The following is a 17,635-nucleotide window of genomic DNA, read 5'->3' as shown; positions in this document are numbered from 1 at the left end:
ATTGGGCACGAAAAACAGTCCATCACAACAGAATGGTGTGGCCTTATACCAGTCATTAAAAATATTAATGTGAGTAGACCGCTGATTAGCCAGCTCATCCTCCTCAGGAGGATTACATCATCCTCTATTAGGAATTAGCAAGGATTTTTGTTTAGGATGAATCAACAACATTATTTGTGTATGAGTTAACAGAATATTAACTTTTAAAAGTGAGATTTTCACTGGACAGTTACTTTAAAACTCTCAGCCTCATGTCGAAATGTGAAGGGTAGCAAGAAAATTTATTTAAAACTGCAACATTTTCTCTTATCCTCATGGAAAAATTTGAAAAATAGTATGAGATCAGCTATAAAGCAGAAACCAAAAAATCTGTGACCCATGGCAAAATGGCAAAATGTGTAGAAAATAGAAATGCATGAAATTAGCTTTAAAACGGCAACATTTTCTCTGACTCGTGACAAAATGTGTGGAATAGCATTACAAAACTGCCATTTTTTCTCTGCCCTAAGGCAAAATGTCTTGAAATGCAGGAAGTTCACTGTTTTCCCCAAAATATATCTGTTTTGAGGGTGGCCTTCCACTTATTCTTCCACTTATACTGTTTTCAAAATACCCATTCAGATACTCCTCAAAATACCCGTCCATATACCCCTCAAAATACTCCTCAAGAGAGGCATAATAAGTAATGTCAAACTGAGTAGAATTGCAGACAATACATTATTAAACATTAAAAAAAATTCAGGGGGAGGACTTCTAAACCACAATTTCGCATTGTGATTTATCAGCTCTTGTTCTAAATTTTGCACAAACCGTCATCCCGGATACTTATAGGGCGGCCGGGTGTGGGGAAGCAGGGGGGCGTCATGCTGGCCACACACACACATATTTACAGTTAAACACACACACAATCACACACATTTGGGTGGAGGAGTCTAGAATGAGTCGACCAAGTTGTGTCTCCATAGCTCTGTGATAATTAAGGTAATCAGTGCTGCCTATCTAGTCTCTGCCCCTGTTGACAGACTCCCGGGCGGGCCTAGCAGGGCCACATTCAGCCCCGTCAGTTGACTTTTTTGCATGGAGATCTATCAGCACGGCTCTACGTTAGGTTATTTGTAGTGGCCCCGAAATAGAAATAATTAAGACATGGGCGGGAAAAGAGGAAAAGTGAAAACGTGTCAGACCACGCATACACTCCATGCAAGGCCCTTAGACCCCCTCCTCCATCTCCCTCTGTCCTTCCCTCCCTTGTTCAGTCTTCCCTTTGTTTCATACTCCTCTGTGTGTATGGACAGAGTGTGTGGGTGGTTGGAGGTCGCAATCCAATGCTGAAATTAGGCGAGACGAAGTAGTCAGGTTTTCCAGTTGGCCACACACACAGCATAGACATCCATCTGATCTGATGCTATCACTCACTGTGTCTGTCTGTCCGGCTGTCTTCTCAAAGTACTGACCAGGTGATGGCTTATGTGTAAGTCTAAGATGGAGAACTCTACAAGTGATTGATAGATCTCAATGATTCATGTCCCTCAGAACACTATTATCATATAGTATCCTATAGTAAAGATAACACAGGAAAACCCAATAGCCTACAGTTGTTCAGAGTACTGTATTATGTCAAGATAAAGATGTCCTTTCTAATGTCTTCCCTCTGTGAAATATAAGATATGTAGATAAGGTTGTCTTTTTTATATAAAGAAAACATGACATCTTTACCAATCTTATCTCGATAAGCACAAACAGATGAAAGCCAGTTTGAACCAGTTGGAACTAGTGTAAACAATGAACTGTAGCATCCCATCCCCAATGATGGCCTAATCATTACCTCATCTTTCTTCCTTAGTCCAGAGGAAGGTGGAGGGTGAGGGGTGATGGTGGTGGAGTGGTGTGTGTGCGTGCGTGTGTATGAGTGTGTGCATGCGTGTGTGTACATATGCGTGCATGTTGGTGCGTGTATGTGCAATTATCAAAAGTCCTGAACCGCCTAAAAGCTTTGACCTCAAGTTCAGCCATGGCGAGGCCGGGCATGAGATATATGAGATATAATTGTCACGTCTGAAGTCCCATAGTCTCCCACACACCCCCCTTCATCCTACTCCAATATAAACCCACCCCAACCGCATGCCTACAAATACCCTTAACACCAGCAGTCTGCAGAGAAGTCAGAAGCCAACAACCCAGAGGAACTAAATGATTTGCACCAACTTTCTTCACAGAAAAGATAAGTCTTAAGGTGAGTACATCTTTGGTTGCACTCTTTCGTTGACATTGTGGAAAATCTTTACATGCTTTTCTTTCATGAGAATGTTTTTGTGTGGTATCAGAATTTGAGCTACTTCAGTATATTTTGATTGCATTACCTATTTCGCAACACATCAAGTCAACAAAAGAACGATGCTCATCTTCTAATAAACTGATGAATGTCTAAAATATAATATTTTCTGTCTGCCATACAGATGCTTTACTCAAGGTGTGTGTTAGCTGTCCTGGGACTTTACCTGATGTTGGGAAACTTGTCTGCCTTCCTGCTGCCTGATATGCTGAGACAGAAACGGGTAAGAAAATTACACATGCTCAGTGGATTTTCTTAAACAGTTTAAACATGGATAGTGGCAAAAAATATCCTTGATCTTGGAAATACCTTGATGCCATTCTTGCATTTATTTCATAGATAGTTGCCCTTTGTGTGGGACTGGTGTAGCTACTTCAATGAAAATAACAAGGTTTCAAATAAATACAGATTGGTCATTTTATACAAACTGCATTGTCATATGCTGCTTGTCTGAAAATAACCCCCCCCTCCATGTCCAGGATGTCAATTGGCTGGACCAAGAGTTCTTCCCACACCTGTCTGAGCTCTCTGACCTCGCCAACCTTTCGCCACCCGGAGACGCCGGGGAGATGACCCGGGATTGGGAAGAACGTCGTTTCCAGTCTGCCACCTTCCTCGCCCCTCTGGAACGCATATCCACCCCCGTGGAACACATCCCCACCCCCGCGGAACGCATCTCTGTCCATCATCACAACCACCACCGTCGCAAACCCAAGGACAAGAGGTGAGAATGGAGCAGTGGGCGATTACGTAACAACGTTGAAACAAGGAGTAGCCGCTGATGTAGTGTAACATTGTAGTAACATTGTAACAATGTTGCGCTATATTACAGTGCTGTGTACTTGCATCACTTTAGCTACCAAACAAACATGTAAGATATTTCTCTTCCTGTCACTCCAGGAGGAAGGCAACAGTTCCTCTGGATTCTATTGGAAGCGGCCTTATGTCCAACCAGCGTAGCAGAAAGGTGAGAGCACAGAACAAGGAGGGATAGACTAACCATCTGTTTACTGGGCTGTTTGTCCAGAATGTGAACCAGCTAATGTGTATCTGCTTGTCTTGCAGGATGAACCAGAAGGCTGAATGAAGGAGCAACAATAACAGCTTCCAACCCCTTCAGTCTCATCCAATGCTAACTTTACTGTCTTACAGTCTAACCAAATCCAATTAGTTGGTTGTTTTGTAAAGATGCACTCCCACAAATATGTTATACCTATTTATTTCTATTTAAGATGCTGTACTAGTGTACTAACCTGCTTAGATGTTTGGGACTCATCCCCCTCTAGTGGTTCTGTAAGTATGTACAATGACAAACACATCATGTGTGCCTAACTTCAATAAAATGCATTCCTTACAATATATTAATCTACTTTACATATACTGGAAAGATAAGATACAACAGGTGCTCCCCCAAAAAAGAAAACATTTTATTTTTCAAGCTACAGTTAAAGAAAAACAATATCAGATGCCGAAAATATAGCATTTGCTTGGCTCTTTTCCCCTCTCTTTTCACTTTCACATATGTACAGTCATCGAAGAACAGGGTATATACACAGAGAATCGAAGGGAAAGGTGGTGGCGAGAGTGCATTTGCTTTTTGGGGACTAAACATGACTCTCCCACCAACAAAAACAGGTAAAACCTACCAACATAAACTTCCACGAGTCCACGACTCTGATATCAACTGATTTTTCTGTACACTACAAACAGTCAACTTTGTTTTTCGAATGAGAAGATCATGAGGGGAAGAGATTTGTATGCTATTCTGATTAGGGAGCAATATCAACCAGCATTTTCTGAAAAGTTAACCAAAAAACAATAACATGAAAAAAAAAAAAAAAAAAAGTTTTACAACCATTCACGCAAAAAGATGTTAGAGCCACTTTGACAAGGTAAAGCGACGATTCTCCAACTTTTCCCACCACGACAGTTCACAACAATGACATTCCCAAACCAGAAGTATCTTGATGAAAAACAATATACACACAAAAAGTAAATAAAAACAAAACAAGCATTGTAGATTGAATTTGAAGGCTGTAGCCATGTCAAACCGTAACCAAAAGGGCAGTCATAGGACGCCATTGTCATGCTGAGGGAACTCAAAGTTATCAAGCTGTGCTGTAGCAGATGTCTGTTGACAAAAAACAGAAAGGGCGAATAAAGCAACAAATATTTCTGGATATGGGCTGCATCAAAAAAACTTTACGGCACAGCCCTCAGTTTATGAGTTACAGGCTCTTAGCAGTTACTGAAACTATGAAACTAAAGAAATTAACTTTCCAATGAAAAATAACACCTCAAAAGGGGTGTTTGGTTTGGGCTCGCCTTTTAAAACGTGCACTCTTGTAGCACCAACTGTCTTTGCATATGTCAATGGAATAGATTCAACATTTCAGATTTGATCTGGTATTTGTTAGAATCTGAAAACATCCAATGAGAGACATCTCATAGGGGCTTAACACTCAGTGATAAGCAGGTACTGAGTGTTATATTAGACAAAGAAATTCATAAACAATCGCAAATCGAAAGCTTACATGAGAAAAAAGTAGCTACAAAAACAATCAAATAAAACGAGAGCTGCCCTTCTAACACTAAAAAGAGAAACTTAAGGACAAAAATAAACAGGAGTATCCATTTTCTTTTCAGAGAAAGAAGGGGGTTGTGCCTGTGTCATGGTGTAGCAGTCGCATTGCATTGATTACTGGTTGCAGAGTGTCTCACAATAGTCAATGTACCATTATAAAATACTAGCTTTTTTCCTTGAACATTGACAGACAGAAAAGTTGTCCATCAATGTCCTAAATAAATAATTCTCTATAACTTGTCATGCACCTTATGCTATGACCTTAACATGAAAACCAGGAGATGGATATCTGTTTGGGAGTCTAACATTTCAATGAAAAAATCTCAATTTAGTAAGAATACTAAGCAAGAGAAGCGTATCTATTTGTATGTTACAGATAATAAAGAGATCTCCCCCCAATGTCTTCCTGTTTTAGCCCAGTTTTCACAGAGGCAGAAAGTGACAAAGAACCTACATGAATAAGTGAGGATAGTGATTGTCAAAAAATAACACCTAGAAAACTAACGATACAGTTGCTGTCCAGGTGAGGGTTAACAATCAGCTGCAGGCATCGCAGAAAAGAACTCGGATGTTGTAGTGGAACACAGAAAATAGGGTAGATTGAAAAGGGATATAGGAGGGATATAGTCCCTCCCACCCCCTCTCTCTTTAGGGATCTTTCTTTTGCACAGACCGTCGAGTGTCCCTGCACTTGTGGCAGTAAAAGATGTCAGGGACGTTGGACTTCTTGATCTTGGCGCACGACAGATGGACCCACACGCCGCACTGGTTGCACTCGATCATGGGTCGCCCCGCAAACGGCTTACCGCAGTAACAGGTGATTAAGTCCCAAGAGTCGTCACCTGTGTGAGGAAGGAGGGAGAGAAAAAAAGAGGTAAGAGGGGGCATATCATAGTGGTACAAGTAGCGTTGGGTTCAGTGGGCACCTAACGGGGGCAAACGTTTTCAAAGAGAAGAGGCACTTCAACTGTTTTGTTTGTTTGTTGAGGTCTTATTTTATGGGCCCCTAATTACTTATTTACTTAGAAACTACACGAAAACAGAGTAATTACATCTTTATTATCCATTAATTATTTATTGGTTACATGGTGACTCAAGTTCCAGAAAGTACCAATTGTTCCCAAGTAGTTTCTCATTAAATACAATGTTCCCCTGACGTGATTCCTTATTCTACATGTCAGGGAGGCATGCTTGTTCTACATAACATATTTTTTAATCTGAAGCATACAAAACATTGTGTCCTGCTGAACACACCCCAGGTATGAGCCTCTGGTTTAGAACTCACGGAACAGACCAGTGCATTAATATGGACGAATTACATGCCAAGCATTTTACCAGCCAACACTGCAGCCATAGACTGACACTGAAGTGATGCATCTTGTGTGAGGAGATTACTGCACTCATGTTTACAACTTGAAAGATATTTGCGCTTCCTTGTCCACGGCGTGGTCAGTATGAAATCACTTACCCGACTCCACCATGATGTCCTCATCAGCGATCCAGGTCTCGCCTTCGCTCGAGCTCATTTCTGCCTCCCGGTTGGACTCTTCCACCTGAATCTTAGCCAGCCCCTGCATTCCTGGTGAGGAGACCCCGTTCCCTGTCAGGTCATCTCGGACCAGGCGCTCCCCGGGATGGGCATGGCCCGTCTCTGAGTCTGTCTCACTTTGGGTGGCCGAGCTCTTAAGCTTTTTGAGGGCTTTGGCCTGCTTGGGGTTTTTGCTGCGCTTGATACGGGCCCTCTTCTCCCCGCCGCTACTCCCGCTTTCGCCCCCGCCGCCAATGGCAGAACCCATCGACAACTTTTTTAGCTTTTTGTCCTTCTTGCGCTCTGCCTTGCTGCCTGCCTGGCTGTCGTACAGGGAGTCTTTCAGGCGCATCTTGTCCAGCAGGGAGCTGTCGGAGTGCATGCGGCGCATACTCTTGCCCTTGTTGGCACGGGCCTTGCGGACAAACGTGTGGATGGTGTGCAGGTCGTTGCCGCCGTCTCCCCAGCTGGCCCCCAAGGAGCTGCCGCCGCCGCCTCCACCACCACCCCCGCTTTCCCCTGACGCCCCTGAGCTGTGCGGAGAGCTGGAGGATGCTGGCGACCATGGACCTTCCTACACAGCCACAGGTGTAGCAGAAGAACAATAAAGAAAACAGTACAGGACAAACAATACTTGATGCATAGGGTCATAAATGTTGTTTAAAAATGTGGTAAGTTCTCAAACCCTATTAAAAGACAGACACACACACACACCATCAATAATGGGGTAACTTGATGTCCTGGTGTGCCTAGTTATCCTACCTCTTTAGGATTGGGGATATAGCCTGCATATGCCAAGACAAAGTTGCAGAACTTGTTAAAGTCTTCTACGGTCCTCTTTCTCCTCTCTGGAGGCTAAAGAGATAAAAACAATGGCATTCACACAAATTAACCAAGCTAATAAGTCATGCATACAACACCAAAAAAATTGTGAACAGGATCAGAAGGGGGGATTAAAGTAAACGTCACATCAGAAGTCTATTTACCAGAGTATCCGTTTTGCACTTCAATAACGAATCTGTGTGGAAGAAAACAATATTACTATACTATAATCTGTTCAGATTTGTAAACAAAATCATTACGTAAAAAAACAAAAACGTCATCATCTCCACTAACCCATCCGCAGTGAAGTATTGTTAGCTGCTAGCTTGCTGTTGGTCTATTTTTGTTCGGCCTTGCGATGTATCTATTCTAGAGAATATAGCGATAACTAGCTAACATTAGCAATGAAACATGCAATGAAACAACTGAACCAGGCAATGGTTCAAAACGCAAAGTCTGCAACCTAACGTAGCTGGGGGCATTTCTATTCTAAAAGTAGCAAACTAGCTAAGTTGATGTCTAGCCTCGTGCTGCAACGTCAGTCAGCAAGGATAACGTATTGCCTTTTTAGCTAGCTAGCGTTTAGTTGTCTAAAAATGAGTGAATACCTGCCCTGCTCACAAACTAGCCAGCTAACGTTACCGCCAACAACATTGTCGTGATAGTTCCTACTAACGGGCGACGCAAAGTGAAGACCGTTTAAGATATCCATGGTTGGCTATGTTGGCTAACAGTAGTTAGTTAACAAACGTGAAACATGCATTGTGAGCCAACATTAGCTCACGGCTGCGATGGCGTGGGGAGCCTCCCGAATTTTGAACATGGCTGGGTAGCTAACAGCATCTGGCTAACTAGTTACAGTAACTTGTTAACCAACGAGCACTATTTGCTAGCTAACTACAGTTAGCTATTCAAGACATGTTAACGTTAACATTATGGCTCCATTTGCTTAGCACAAACTTCTAGGTAGCTAGCCAGCGGTTAACATACTATTAGCAACCAATGACATGGTTAGTTAGCAAACATGAGCTAACTAGGTACAGTAGCCTATATAGTTATCGTTACTGCATAAATAAGATAACTATGTGTATATAACTATGCAAGCTAATTTACGTTCTCGACTGTTAGCAGCGATGTAACAAACTTCGCTAACTAGTAAACTGCCAGTTAATGTTAACGTTGGATAGCGTTAGTTCGCTAGCCAACTAGCATGGCGATTTAACAACCAACAGTTGCTTCACTGAAGGAGGATTTTTAACAAAACCGAGAATGTCTGCCAACTAGCAATGAACTTGATATAAATGTACTATGTGAACTGACACTTTTAAACGTACCTTGGTGTTCAGACATTATTTCAAGCATTGTCGCCTCAGCAACAAGGCCCGTGATGGTAGCTACCAGGTAGCTAACAGCGTCTGTGCTTTTCTCCTGACTTGACTACTGACTGTGCGGGAGAAGCCCTAGCCAAGAACGGAGTAGTCAACACCACTCTTCGAAGCCAAGCGAATTTATTGGAGTTTGTTGGCTTGTGTTCTGGATAGTTCAGCCGGCAAGGTACCGGGCTAACCAACAGAAAATGCAACAATAATTCCGATTAGCCCGTTTAACAAGATAACTAGCTAGCTAGCTAATTGCTAATTTCTTCGTCACAGCAGCTATTGCATACATAATCCTGGCAATCAAACTACTTTAGTAAACTAACGAGCTAAGTCACCGGAGAAAAACTGCAGCAGGTGCATCCATTGTATAGGACAAAAGCATTCAGGTAACATATTTTTTACATGCAGTTGACGTTGTTCCATAACACGAGCAACTATCGACAAGAGTTGAACAAAATATACGTCTACTCCGTGTAGCCCCTTGCGCGCCTCCTCGAGCCATCAGCGATGTCAACTGATTGCAGAAGCCCCTTGTGGTTGCCACAACGCAGTGACAGCTCTGCGCTTTGCTGGGTAGTGTAGTTTAATGTGTGTATATTCTTCTTAATGAGGACGGACGATAAATCCATAGAACTACACTACCCATGTGCCATTGCACCTACCTGAGGTTTATTTGTATCTAACTCAGTGGTCTGTATAGCAGACATGTAAAAATGGTTTATTGCACCAAACACAACCACCACACCATCCAATTTCAGTAAGACCACAGTGTCGTTTAACTAAGACTGTAATGCCTGTTCTCCAACATTTTCGCTGTTATGCAAGAAAATGTGGTCAAATAGAATTCTACATTTTTGACAGTTAACAATGACCCTTACTGAATCAATTTCAATGTCAGAAAACATGCGCAAAGAAAAACAAATTGTCTGCATCTACCATAAGAACCTTCATTAGGCCCCTGCAGGGACCATCAGAGGTCCCTTTCAGGCAGGCTTGTATATAAAGTAGTATCAACGAGTTAACTTAGATACGTATTTTTGGTTGTTGAGTCAGTTAGACTATGCGCATTTCAAGGTTATCTTTCAGGCAGGCTTGTATAAATCATGTAAGAATCTAATTTACTACATTAATGATTTCATGACCAAAATATAGACAAGAACGGCATCATGCTTAGGCGCAAGCGCGAAAGGGGATACAAACCGGATGCTTATGGAGCATTGAGTTTTCCCTGGCACGAGCTGCGTGACTTGTACATGGAATACAATAGTACAACTTCATTATTCTCCTAAACGCAAACTTCGGTGTTCCATCTATGTCCAGTTGACAAACGCTTGTCATGAGAATTGTCATCAGATTTGTAGGGCAGCATCAATATTTGAAGGCGGATGAAGAGGCATCACACGTAATAACCGACACTCTTGCTACAACGTTAGCTAACTATCTGGGCAGCTAGGAAGCTGTTTAGCCTGTAACGTTAATATGTTGTTGGAAGTTTTGCAAGGAACAGAAGCGGGAGGATTCATTTTGATACAAGGTAAATATGCTTGCTGGTGGTAAACTCGTCATTGTTTTCAGAACCACAGACATTAGCTAACTACCTAGCTTTTTTTTTTGTTGCTTTTGCGTTACTTTGACAGATTCTGTGAATTACTGTGGTCGACACCTCCTGAAAAGCTGCATCAATACAGCACTTAAACGGTAAATAACTTACCCATGACATGAACATTTTCGCTGTTATCTAGTTAGTATTCATATAGTTTGTTGTGCGCTAATGTCATACCAATATATTGTGTTTCAGGGAAGAAGTGGTCCATGTATTGGGGTTTGAGGTTAGTCAAGAGGAACTCAATGATGGACTGGACAGAACATCTGCACAGAGGTGACTATAAACAAATAATAAACTCCCTTTAGATGGGAGTCAACACTACTAGCAGATTTCTTGAGATCAAGCGTTAACTTGCTCATGTTTTCCCCGGACTTTGAATATAGGCTGCACTTTCACAATGCCTACTCTGACCCTCTCGGCTGGACCGGTAACTCACCGTTTACGGTCCACCAGTTTACCCTAGAGGACATCGGCACTCTTCTCAAACAAACACCTCAGGCCAAAGCAGTGACACTTGTCATTGACTCTCTGTCGTGGATTTTGAGGCATCACGACCCTGCTGCTATCTGCCAGAAACTTCAGGCTCTCAAAAAAGGTTTGTTATGGTACTTATAAACACTGTCTTTCTGACTTGACCAGCTCCATTTTATTTCAACGCTGCAGAAAGAGGTTAGCTAAGTTTCTCCAATTTCATCAATATTGATGCCATGTTGTACATTGAAGTCAGTGAAATTGTTAGGCTCCAGTTCAGTAAAGGCTCCACTTAATTCACTCGTCTTTAGGTGGAGTTGTGAGAGCAGTAATTGGTCTGCTGCACTCAGACCTGCATCAGCGAGGCACTGTGGGAAGCATATGCCACTTGGCTACCTCAGTCATCACAGTGGCCCCAGGGACCAGAGGACTAGGAGCTGTCGCCAAAATAACAAGACGCACCAAGTCGGGCAAGCTCATGCAAGATGTAAGAACAGTGGAGCATGGAGTGCTGCTGGTTTGAATTGAAGAATTTAACTGTCTTAGCCATTTTCTGCTGATTGAAGGGTTGTGTGTCGGTTAACAGGAGGAGATCTTCAGCATCAATGAGGACCTGACAGTTACAATACAGAGCAAACGCAGTCATCCTGGAAGCACACCGATGAATACAGACGAATCTGAGGTAGCACGCCTGTATTGATTCCTGACATGCACAATGTGAGAATGATAAGGAAAAAGCCAATGGTATTGTATGATTCTCTTGTTTTCCCCAGGTGGATCCAACAGCCAACCTGACCTTTAACCTGCGCCTGTCTGATACACAGAGAGAGGCCAAAGAAAAACTGCCGCTTCCCTTCGTCTTCAGTAAAGAGAAGTGAGATTTTGTTTTCTGCCATGCCTTTTCTACATATGCTGTCTTGCTACTGTCTGAGGTGTTTATCGAACTCTCCCTATTTGTCTTCTTCCAGGAAGTCAGCACTTCTGCACCCGGGCACCGGTTCAGGACGGATCCTATACGAGCCTGATGCCAATGATGATTATGACCAGGAGGATCCTGATGACGACCTTGATGTCTAGAGGACAGGCTACTAGCCATGTAGAGCACAGTGCCCTGCTCCTTGCAGTTAATGCCACTTTTGGACATTTACATGCCGGAAACCACAATAATAGCCTGGGTTCCTGCCTGAGATATTTATTTTACTTTCCCAGAGGAGATTTAAATGAAAGTTTAACAAAATACCAGGCTTACCGAATGCCAGTTTTTGCAGTGGAGGAAGTTTATTTGGGTGGAGTCTGTAAGTATAGGAGATATATTGCTTGTTACAACAATCAATTCAGGAAAATTTCAGTGGAAGACTGAATGATGCTGAGATCAGATGCCTACAGCCTACGACAGGTCTCTGTTTAAATAAAGGCTACTGTTTGCAGTTTGTCTGTATATTTTCTAACAATTTAGTTATTCTTTTGTAATGAAAATCCCTATACTATCACATTTGTAATGCCTCAAATTGACACCTTTTTGTACAGAATGCTTGCAGTTTCTACTGCAAACCACTGGTGTGTGAGCTTGAGTCTGTGGCCCTATTGTTCGGTTCTACGCATGTCTAGTCAGACCCAACACGTTAGCCACAGGAAATCACATAGACTAATGATAAAATAGTTCCTATAGTTTGTTGCTAATTTTAGGCCTTTAAAGGAGCAACTGAGTTCTTGTGATGGCCCTCAAGGATGCAATTGTATACCAACTCAATGGTCAATAAAAGCTTGGCACTGGTCTACTCTCTAAAAACAATCAACATCACTGGCATGGAATAGTCAGCAATGAATATACATGAATACAACTTAAATAGCTTGGCTTGACTTCTACGTCATCAATGATGATAATATAAAACAACACAATGCTTATTGGGGTGGCAGGTAGCCTAGTGGTTGGAGCGTTGGGCCAGTAACGGAAAGGTTGCTTGATTGAATCCCCGAGCTGCAAAAGTAAACATTTAACTTCTGCCCCTGAACAAGGCAGTTAACCCGGTAGGGTGTCATTGTAAATAAGAGTTTGTTCTTAACTGACGTGCCTAGTTAAATAAAGGTAAAATAAAAATGATTATCTGTGTATTTCACCATGTTTATTCAGGGTAATAATTGCAGGTGAATAGTGGGGAACTGCCACTGAGGATAAGGCAGGACAAACTTGCATTAGTGTACTGGGTGAGGTTGAAAGGGAGTTCAGAAGGACATCCAGCGGTCACTGCAACTGGGGAATGCTGGGAGCAAGGAATGGGTAAGCAGAGGGTGTACAGGTGGACAATTGGCCAGAAGGTGGTAGAATATGGACTGGGGGAGAGAGATAGGGTGGCAATTGCATTGGGGTGCGTTCCTCTTTGGCTGCTTCCAAAACCAAGTGTAGATGTGGTTATGAATGGGGTGAGGATGTGAGACGGTGTGTGGAGAGGTATATAGATAATTGGTGTAATACATTTTTAAGGATATTTATTGCTTCAAAGGATCCAGTCAGTGGTAGGGTGGGGGGCAGGGGTGTATATCCCAGATTTCAATTTTATTGTATGTAAGCGGTTAACTGATTATGTGTCAGTGTATGCGGCCCAGTTTATGGCCATGATTATAGGTTTGAGATGGGTGGAGGAGGTGAAACCACTGAAGATAGGCAGGTTGGATATGGGAGACTTGTTTGCTTAGCATTTGATTTTGATTTGTTAGTGGAGATGATGTTGCTGTTAATGGGATTGGAGAGGATGGGAGTGGTGGTAAGCTTTTGCTGGGTTCCCGCCAATGTGGGTGTGGAGGGTAATGAGAAGACTGATGTGGTGGCTAAGAATGCTGCGAGGAGAGGGGGTAGATATTCAGGCCCCACTAAGCCGCAGGGAAGTCCTTAATTCAGGCAAAAGGGCTTGATCTATGGCAAAGGGAGTGGGATGTTAGTACTAATGAAGAGAATTTAATGTAGGTAGGCCGTAACACGCCGCATACTCCAGTACAGTAGGTGGCGGTGTTTGCACCTTAAAAGTTGTGATTCCCCAACCCAATACTTTTTTTGTTTTTTTGTTATTGCGTTATAGAAACATTATACAAAACAACATAGAAATATCACACATAACCAAAACAAATTTTTAGAGACACAAATAAAGTATATTACCCTATAGACAAGTTAAATTTTGACAAATACTGTACACACTTCTTTGATAATTTGGTATTTATATATTTTAGGGATGTTATATAATATTGTAAATCAATTAGAAAAATATTGAAACTTTTTTTTATCCCATGAACTTTTTTTATGAATGAAACTTTTTCCCAATAAAATCAAGAAATTCAAAATCCAATCAAATTGGATTGGTCACATACCAATATTTAGCAATGTATTGCGGGTGTTGCGAAATGATTGTGTTCTAAGCTCCAACAGTGCAGTAGTATCTAACAATTCACAACAATACACACAAATCTAAAAGTAAAATAATGTATTTAAGAAATAAATAAATATTAGATTGAGCAATGTTGGGGTGGCATTGACTAAAATACAGTAGAATAGAATACAGTATATACAGTTTAAGTTGGAAGTTTACATACACTTATGTTGGAGTCATTAAAACTCGTTTTTCAACTACTCAACAAATTTCTTGTTAACAAACTATAGTTTTGGCAAGTCGGTTAGGACATCTACTTTGTGCATGACACAAGTAATTTTTCCAAAAATTGTTTACAGACCGATTATTTCACTTATAATTCACTGTATGACAATTCCAGTGGGTTAGAAGTGTACATACACTAAGTTGACTGTGCCTTTAAACAGCTTGGAAAATTCCAGATATTATGTCATGGCTTTAGAAGCTTCTGATAGGCTAATTGATATAATTTGAGTCAATTGGAGGTGTACCTGTGGATGTATTTCAAGGCCTACTTTCAAACTCCGTGCCTCTTGACATCATGGGAAAATCAAAAAATTGTAGACCTCCAGACATCTGGTTCATCCTTAGGAGCAATTTCCAAATGCCTGAAAGTACCACGTTCATCTGTACAAACAATAGTACGCAAGTATAAACACCATGGGACCACACAGCCGTCATACCGCTCAGGAAGGAGATGCGTTCTGTCTCCTAGAGATGAACATACTTTGGTGCGAAAAGTGCAAATCAATCCCAGAACAACAGCAAAGGACCTTGTGAAGATGCTGGAGGAAACAGGTACAAAAGTATCTATTTCCACAGTAAAACAAGTCCTATATCGACATAACCTGAAAGACTGCTCAGCAAGGAAGAAGCCACTGCTCCAAAACCGCCATAAAAAAGCCAGACTATGGTTTGCAACTGCACATGGAGACAAAGATCGTACTTTTTGGAGAAATGTCCTCTGGTCTGATGAAACAAAAATAGAAGTGTTTGGCTATAATGACCATCATTATGTTTGGAGGAAAAAGGGAGAGGCTTGCAAGCCCAAGAACACCATCCCAACCGTGAAGCACGGGAGTGGCAGCATCATGTTGTGGGGGTGCTTTGCTGCAGGAGGGACTGGTGCACTTCACAAAATAAACAGCATCATGAGGATGGAAAATTATGTGGATATATTGAAGCAACATCTCAAGACATCAGTCAGGAAGTTAAACCTTGGTTGCAAATGGGTCTTCCAAATGGACAATGACCCCAAGAATACTTCCAAAGTTGTAGCAAAATGGCTTAAGGACAACAAAGTCAAGGTATTGGAGTGGCCATCACAAAGCCCTGACCTCAATCCCATAGAAAACTTGTGGGCAGAACTGAAAAAGCATGTGTGAGCAAGGAGGCCTACGAACCTGACTTAGTTACACCAGCTCTGTCAGGAGGAATAAGCAAAAATTCACCCGACTTATTGTGGGAAGCTTGTGGAAGGCTACCCAAAACGTTTGACCCAAGTTAAACAATTTAAAGGCAATGCTACCAAATACTAATTGAGTGTATGTAAACTTCGGACCCACTGGGAATGTGATGAAATAAATAAAAGCTGAAATAAATCATTCTCTCTACTATTATTCTGACATTTCACATTCTTAAAATCAATAAAATTGCAATCAAATGTATTTATAAAGCCCTTCTTAGATCAGCTGATGTCACAAAGTGCTGTTCAGAAACCCAGCCTAAAACTCCAAACAGCAAGCAATGCAGGTGTAGAAGCACGGTGGCTAGGAAAAACTCCCTAGAAAGGCCAGAACCTAGGAAGAAACCTAGAGAGGAACCAGGCTCTGAGGGGTGGCCAGTCCTCTTCTGGCTGTGCCGGGTGGAGATTATAACAGAACATGGCCAAGATGTTCAAATCTTCATAGATGACCAGCAGGGTCAAATAATAATAATCACAGTGGTTGTCGAGGGTGCAACAGGTCAGCACCTCAGGAGTAAATGTCAGTTGGCTTTTCATAGCTGATCATTCTAGAGAGTTGAAAACAGCAGGTCTGGGGCAGGTAGCACACGTCCGGTGAACAGGTCAGGGTTCCATAGCCGCAGTCAGAACAGTTGAAACTGGAGCAGCAGCACGGCCAGGTGGACTGGGGACAGCAAGGAGTCATCAGGCCAGGTAGTCCTGAGGCACGGTCCTAGGGCTCAGGTCCTCCGAAAGAAAGAAAGAAAGAGAGAAAGAAAGAGAGAAAAAGAGAGAGGGAGAGAATTAGAGAGAGCATACTTAAATTCACACAGGACACCGGATAAGACAGAATAAATACTCCAGATATAACAGACTGACCCTAGCCCCCCGACACATAAACTACTGCAGCATAAATACTGGAGGCTGACACAGGAGGGGTCGGGAGACACTGTGGCCCCATCCGACGATAGCCCCGGACAGGGCCAAACAGGCAGGGTATAACCCCACCCACTTTGCCAAAGCACAGCCCCAACACCACAAGAGGGATATCTTCAACCACCCACTTACCATCCTGAGACAAGGCCGAGTATATCCCACAAAGATCTCCGCCACGGCACAACCCAAGGGGGGGGGGGGGGGTGAACCCTAATTTTTACTTTGATTAAATGTCAGGAATTGTGAAAAACTGAGTTTAAATGTATTTGGCTAAGGTGTATGTAAACTTCTGACTTCAACTGTATATACAGTACCAGTCAAACGTTTGGACACACCTACTCATTCAAGGGATTTTCTTTATTTGTACTATTTTCTACATTGTAGAATAATAGTGAAGACATCAAAACTATGAAATAACACATATGGAATCATATAGTAACCAAAAAAGTGTTAAACGAATCAAAATATATTTTAGATTTTAGATTCTTCATAGTAGCCACCCTTTGCCTTGATAACAGCTTTGCACACTCTTGGCATTCTCACAACCAGCTTCACCTGCAATGCTTTTCCAAAAGCCTTGAAGGAGTTCCCACATATGTTGAGCACTTGTTGGCTGCTTTTCCTTCATTCTGCGGTCCAACTCATCCCAAACCATCTCAATTGGGTTGAGGTCGGGTAATTATGTAGGCCAGGTCATCTGATGCAGCACCATCGCTCTCCTTCTTTGTCAAATAGCCCTTACACAGCCTGTAAGGGCTCTATATTTCCATACTTGTACAAAACATTTCACGATGCAAACAATCACAATATAAATGCTCTAGAATCAAATGTTCCAATTCACAAAAGCTACATTAATTACATATTTAGAAATAAGACTATTACAAGGATAACATCTGTGAAGGATCATGTAAGAGACTTCTCTGATTAGTCCACCCACACTGCCATTTCATATCAAATGAAGATGCCCACTGAAAATTTGCAGCAGAGGTAAACTTGCTGCAAACAATTTATCTGACTAAATCGTCGTTACATTTCTTATTTAATATATTGATGCCATTAATTTATACACTATCACTGTAACTTAGTGCATGTAATGAAAAGCTTGATCGATCTTTCAGTAAAGTAAGGATTCCAT

General features: G+C 41.9%; 2 protein-coding genes across 2 annotated transcripts; one reads left to right on the top strand and one right to left on the bottom strand.

The window, feature by feature from the left end:
• Positions 1-3,735: 3,735 nt before the first annotated feature.
• Positions 3,736-9,146, bottom strand: LOC120049619 (PHD finger protein 23B-like). The gene is made up of 5 exons (XM_038995931.1): positions 8,601-9,146; positions 7,431-7,462; positions 7,207-7,299; positions 6,385-7,018; positions 3,736-5,758 (listed from the first exon to the last, which is right to left on the bottom strand). Exons 1-5 carry the CDS (start codon positions 8,626-8,628, stop codon positions 5,565-5,567), a joined length of 981 nt encoding a protein of 326 aa, XP_038851859.1. The 5' UTR covers positions 8,629-9,146; the 3' UTR covers positions 3,736-5,564.
• A 704-nt stretch (positions 9,147-9,850) lies between these two features.
• elp5 (elongator acetyltransferase complex subunit 5) lies at positions 9,851-12,497 on the top strand. Its single transcript, XM_038995461.1, has 8 exons — positions 9,851-10,179; positions 10,283-10,343; positions 10,444-10,524; positions 10,635-10,846; positions 11,034-11,209; positions 11,309-11,404; positions 11,496-11,596; positions 11,691-12,497. The coding sequence occupies exons 1-8, from the start codon at positions 10,125-10,127 to the stop codon at positions 11,797-11,799; spliced, it is 891 nt and encodes a 296-aa protein (XP_038851389.1). The 5' UTR covers positions 9,851-10,124; the 3' UTR covers positions 11,800-12,497.
• The last annotated feature ends 5,138 nt before the right edge of the window (positions 12,498-17,635 follow it).

This window comes from Salvelinus namaycush, chromosome 6, assembly GCF_016432855.1.
Source record: "Salvelinus namaycush isolate Seneca chromosome 6, SaNama_1.0, whole genome shotgun sequence".
Lineage (NCBI taxonomy): Eukaryota > Metazoa > Chordata > Actinopteri > Salmoniformes > Salmonidae > Salvelinus > Salvelinus namaycush.
This window is presented reverse-complemented; position numbering and strand designations above follow the sequence as displayed.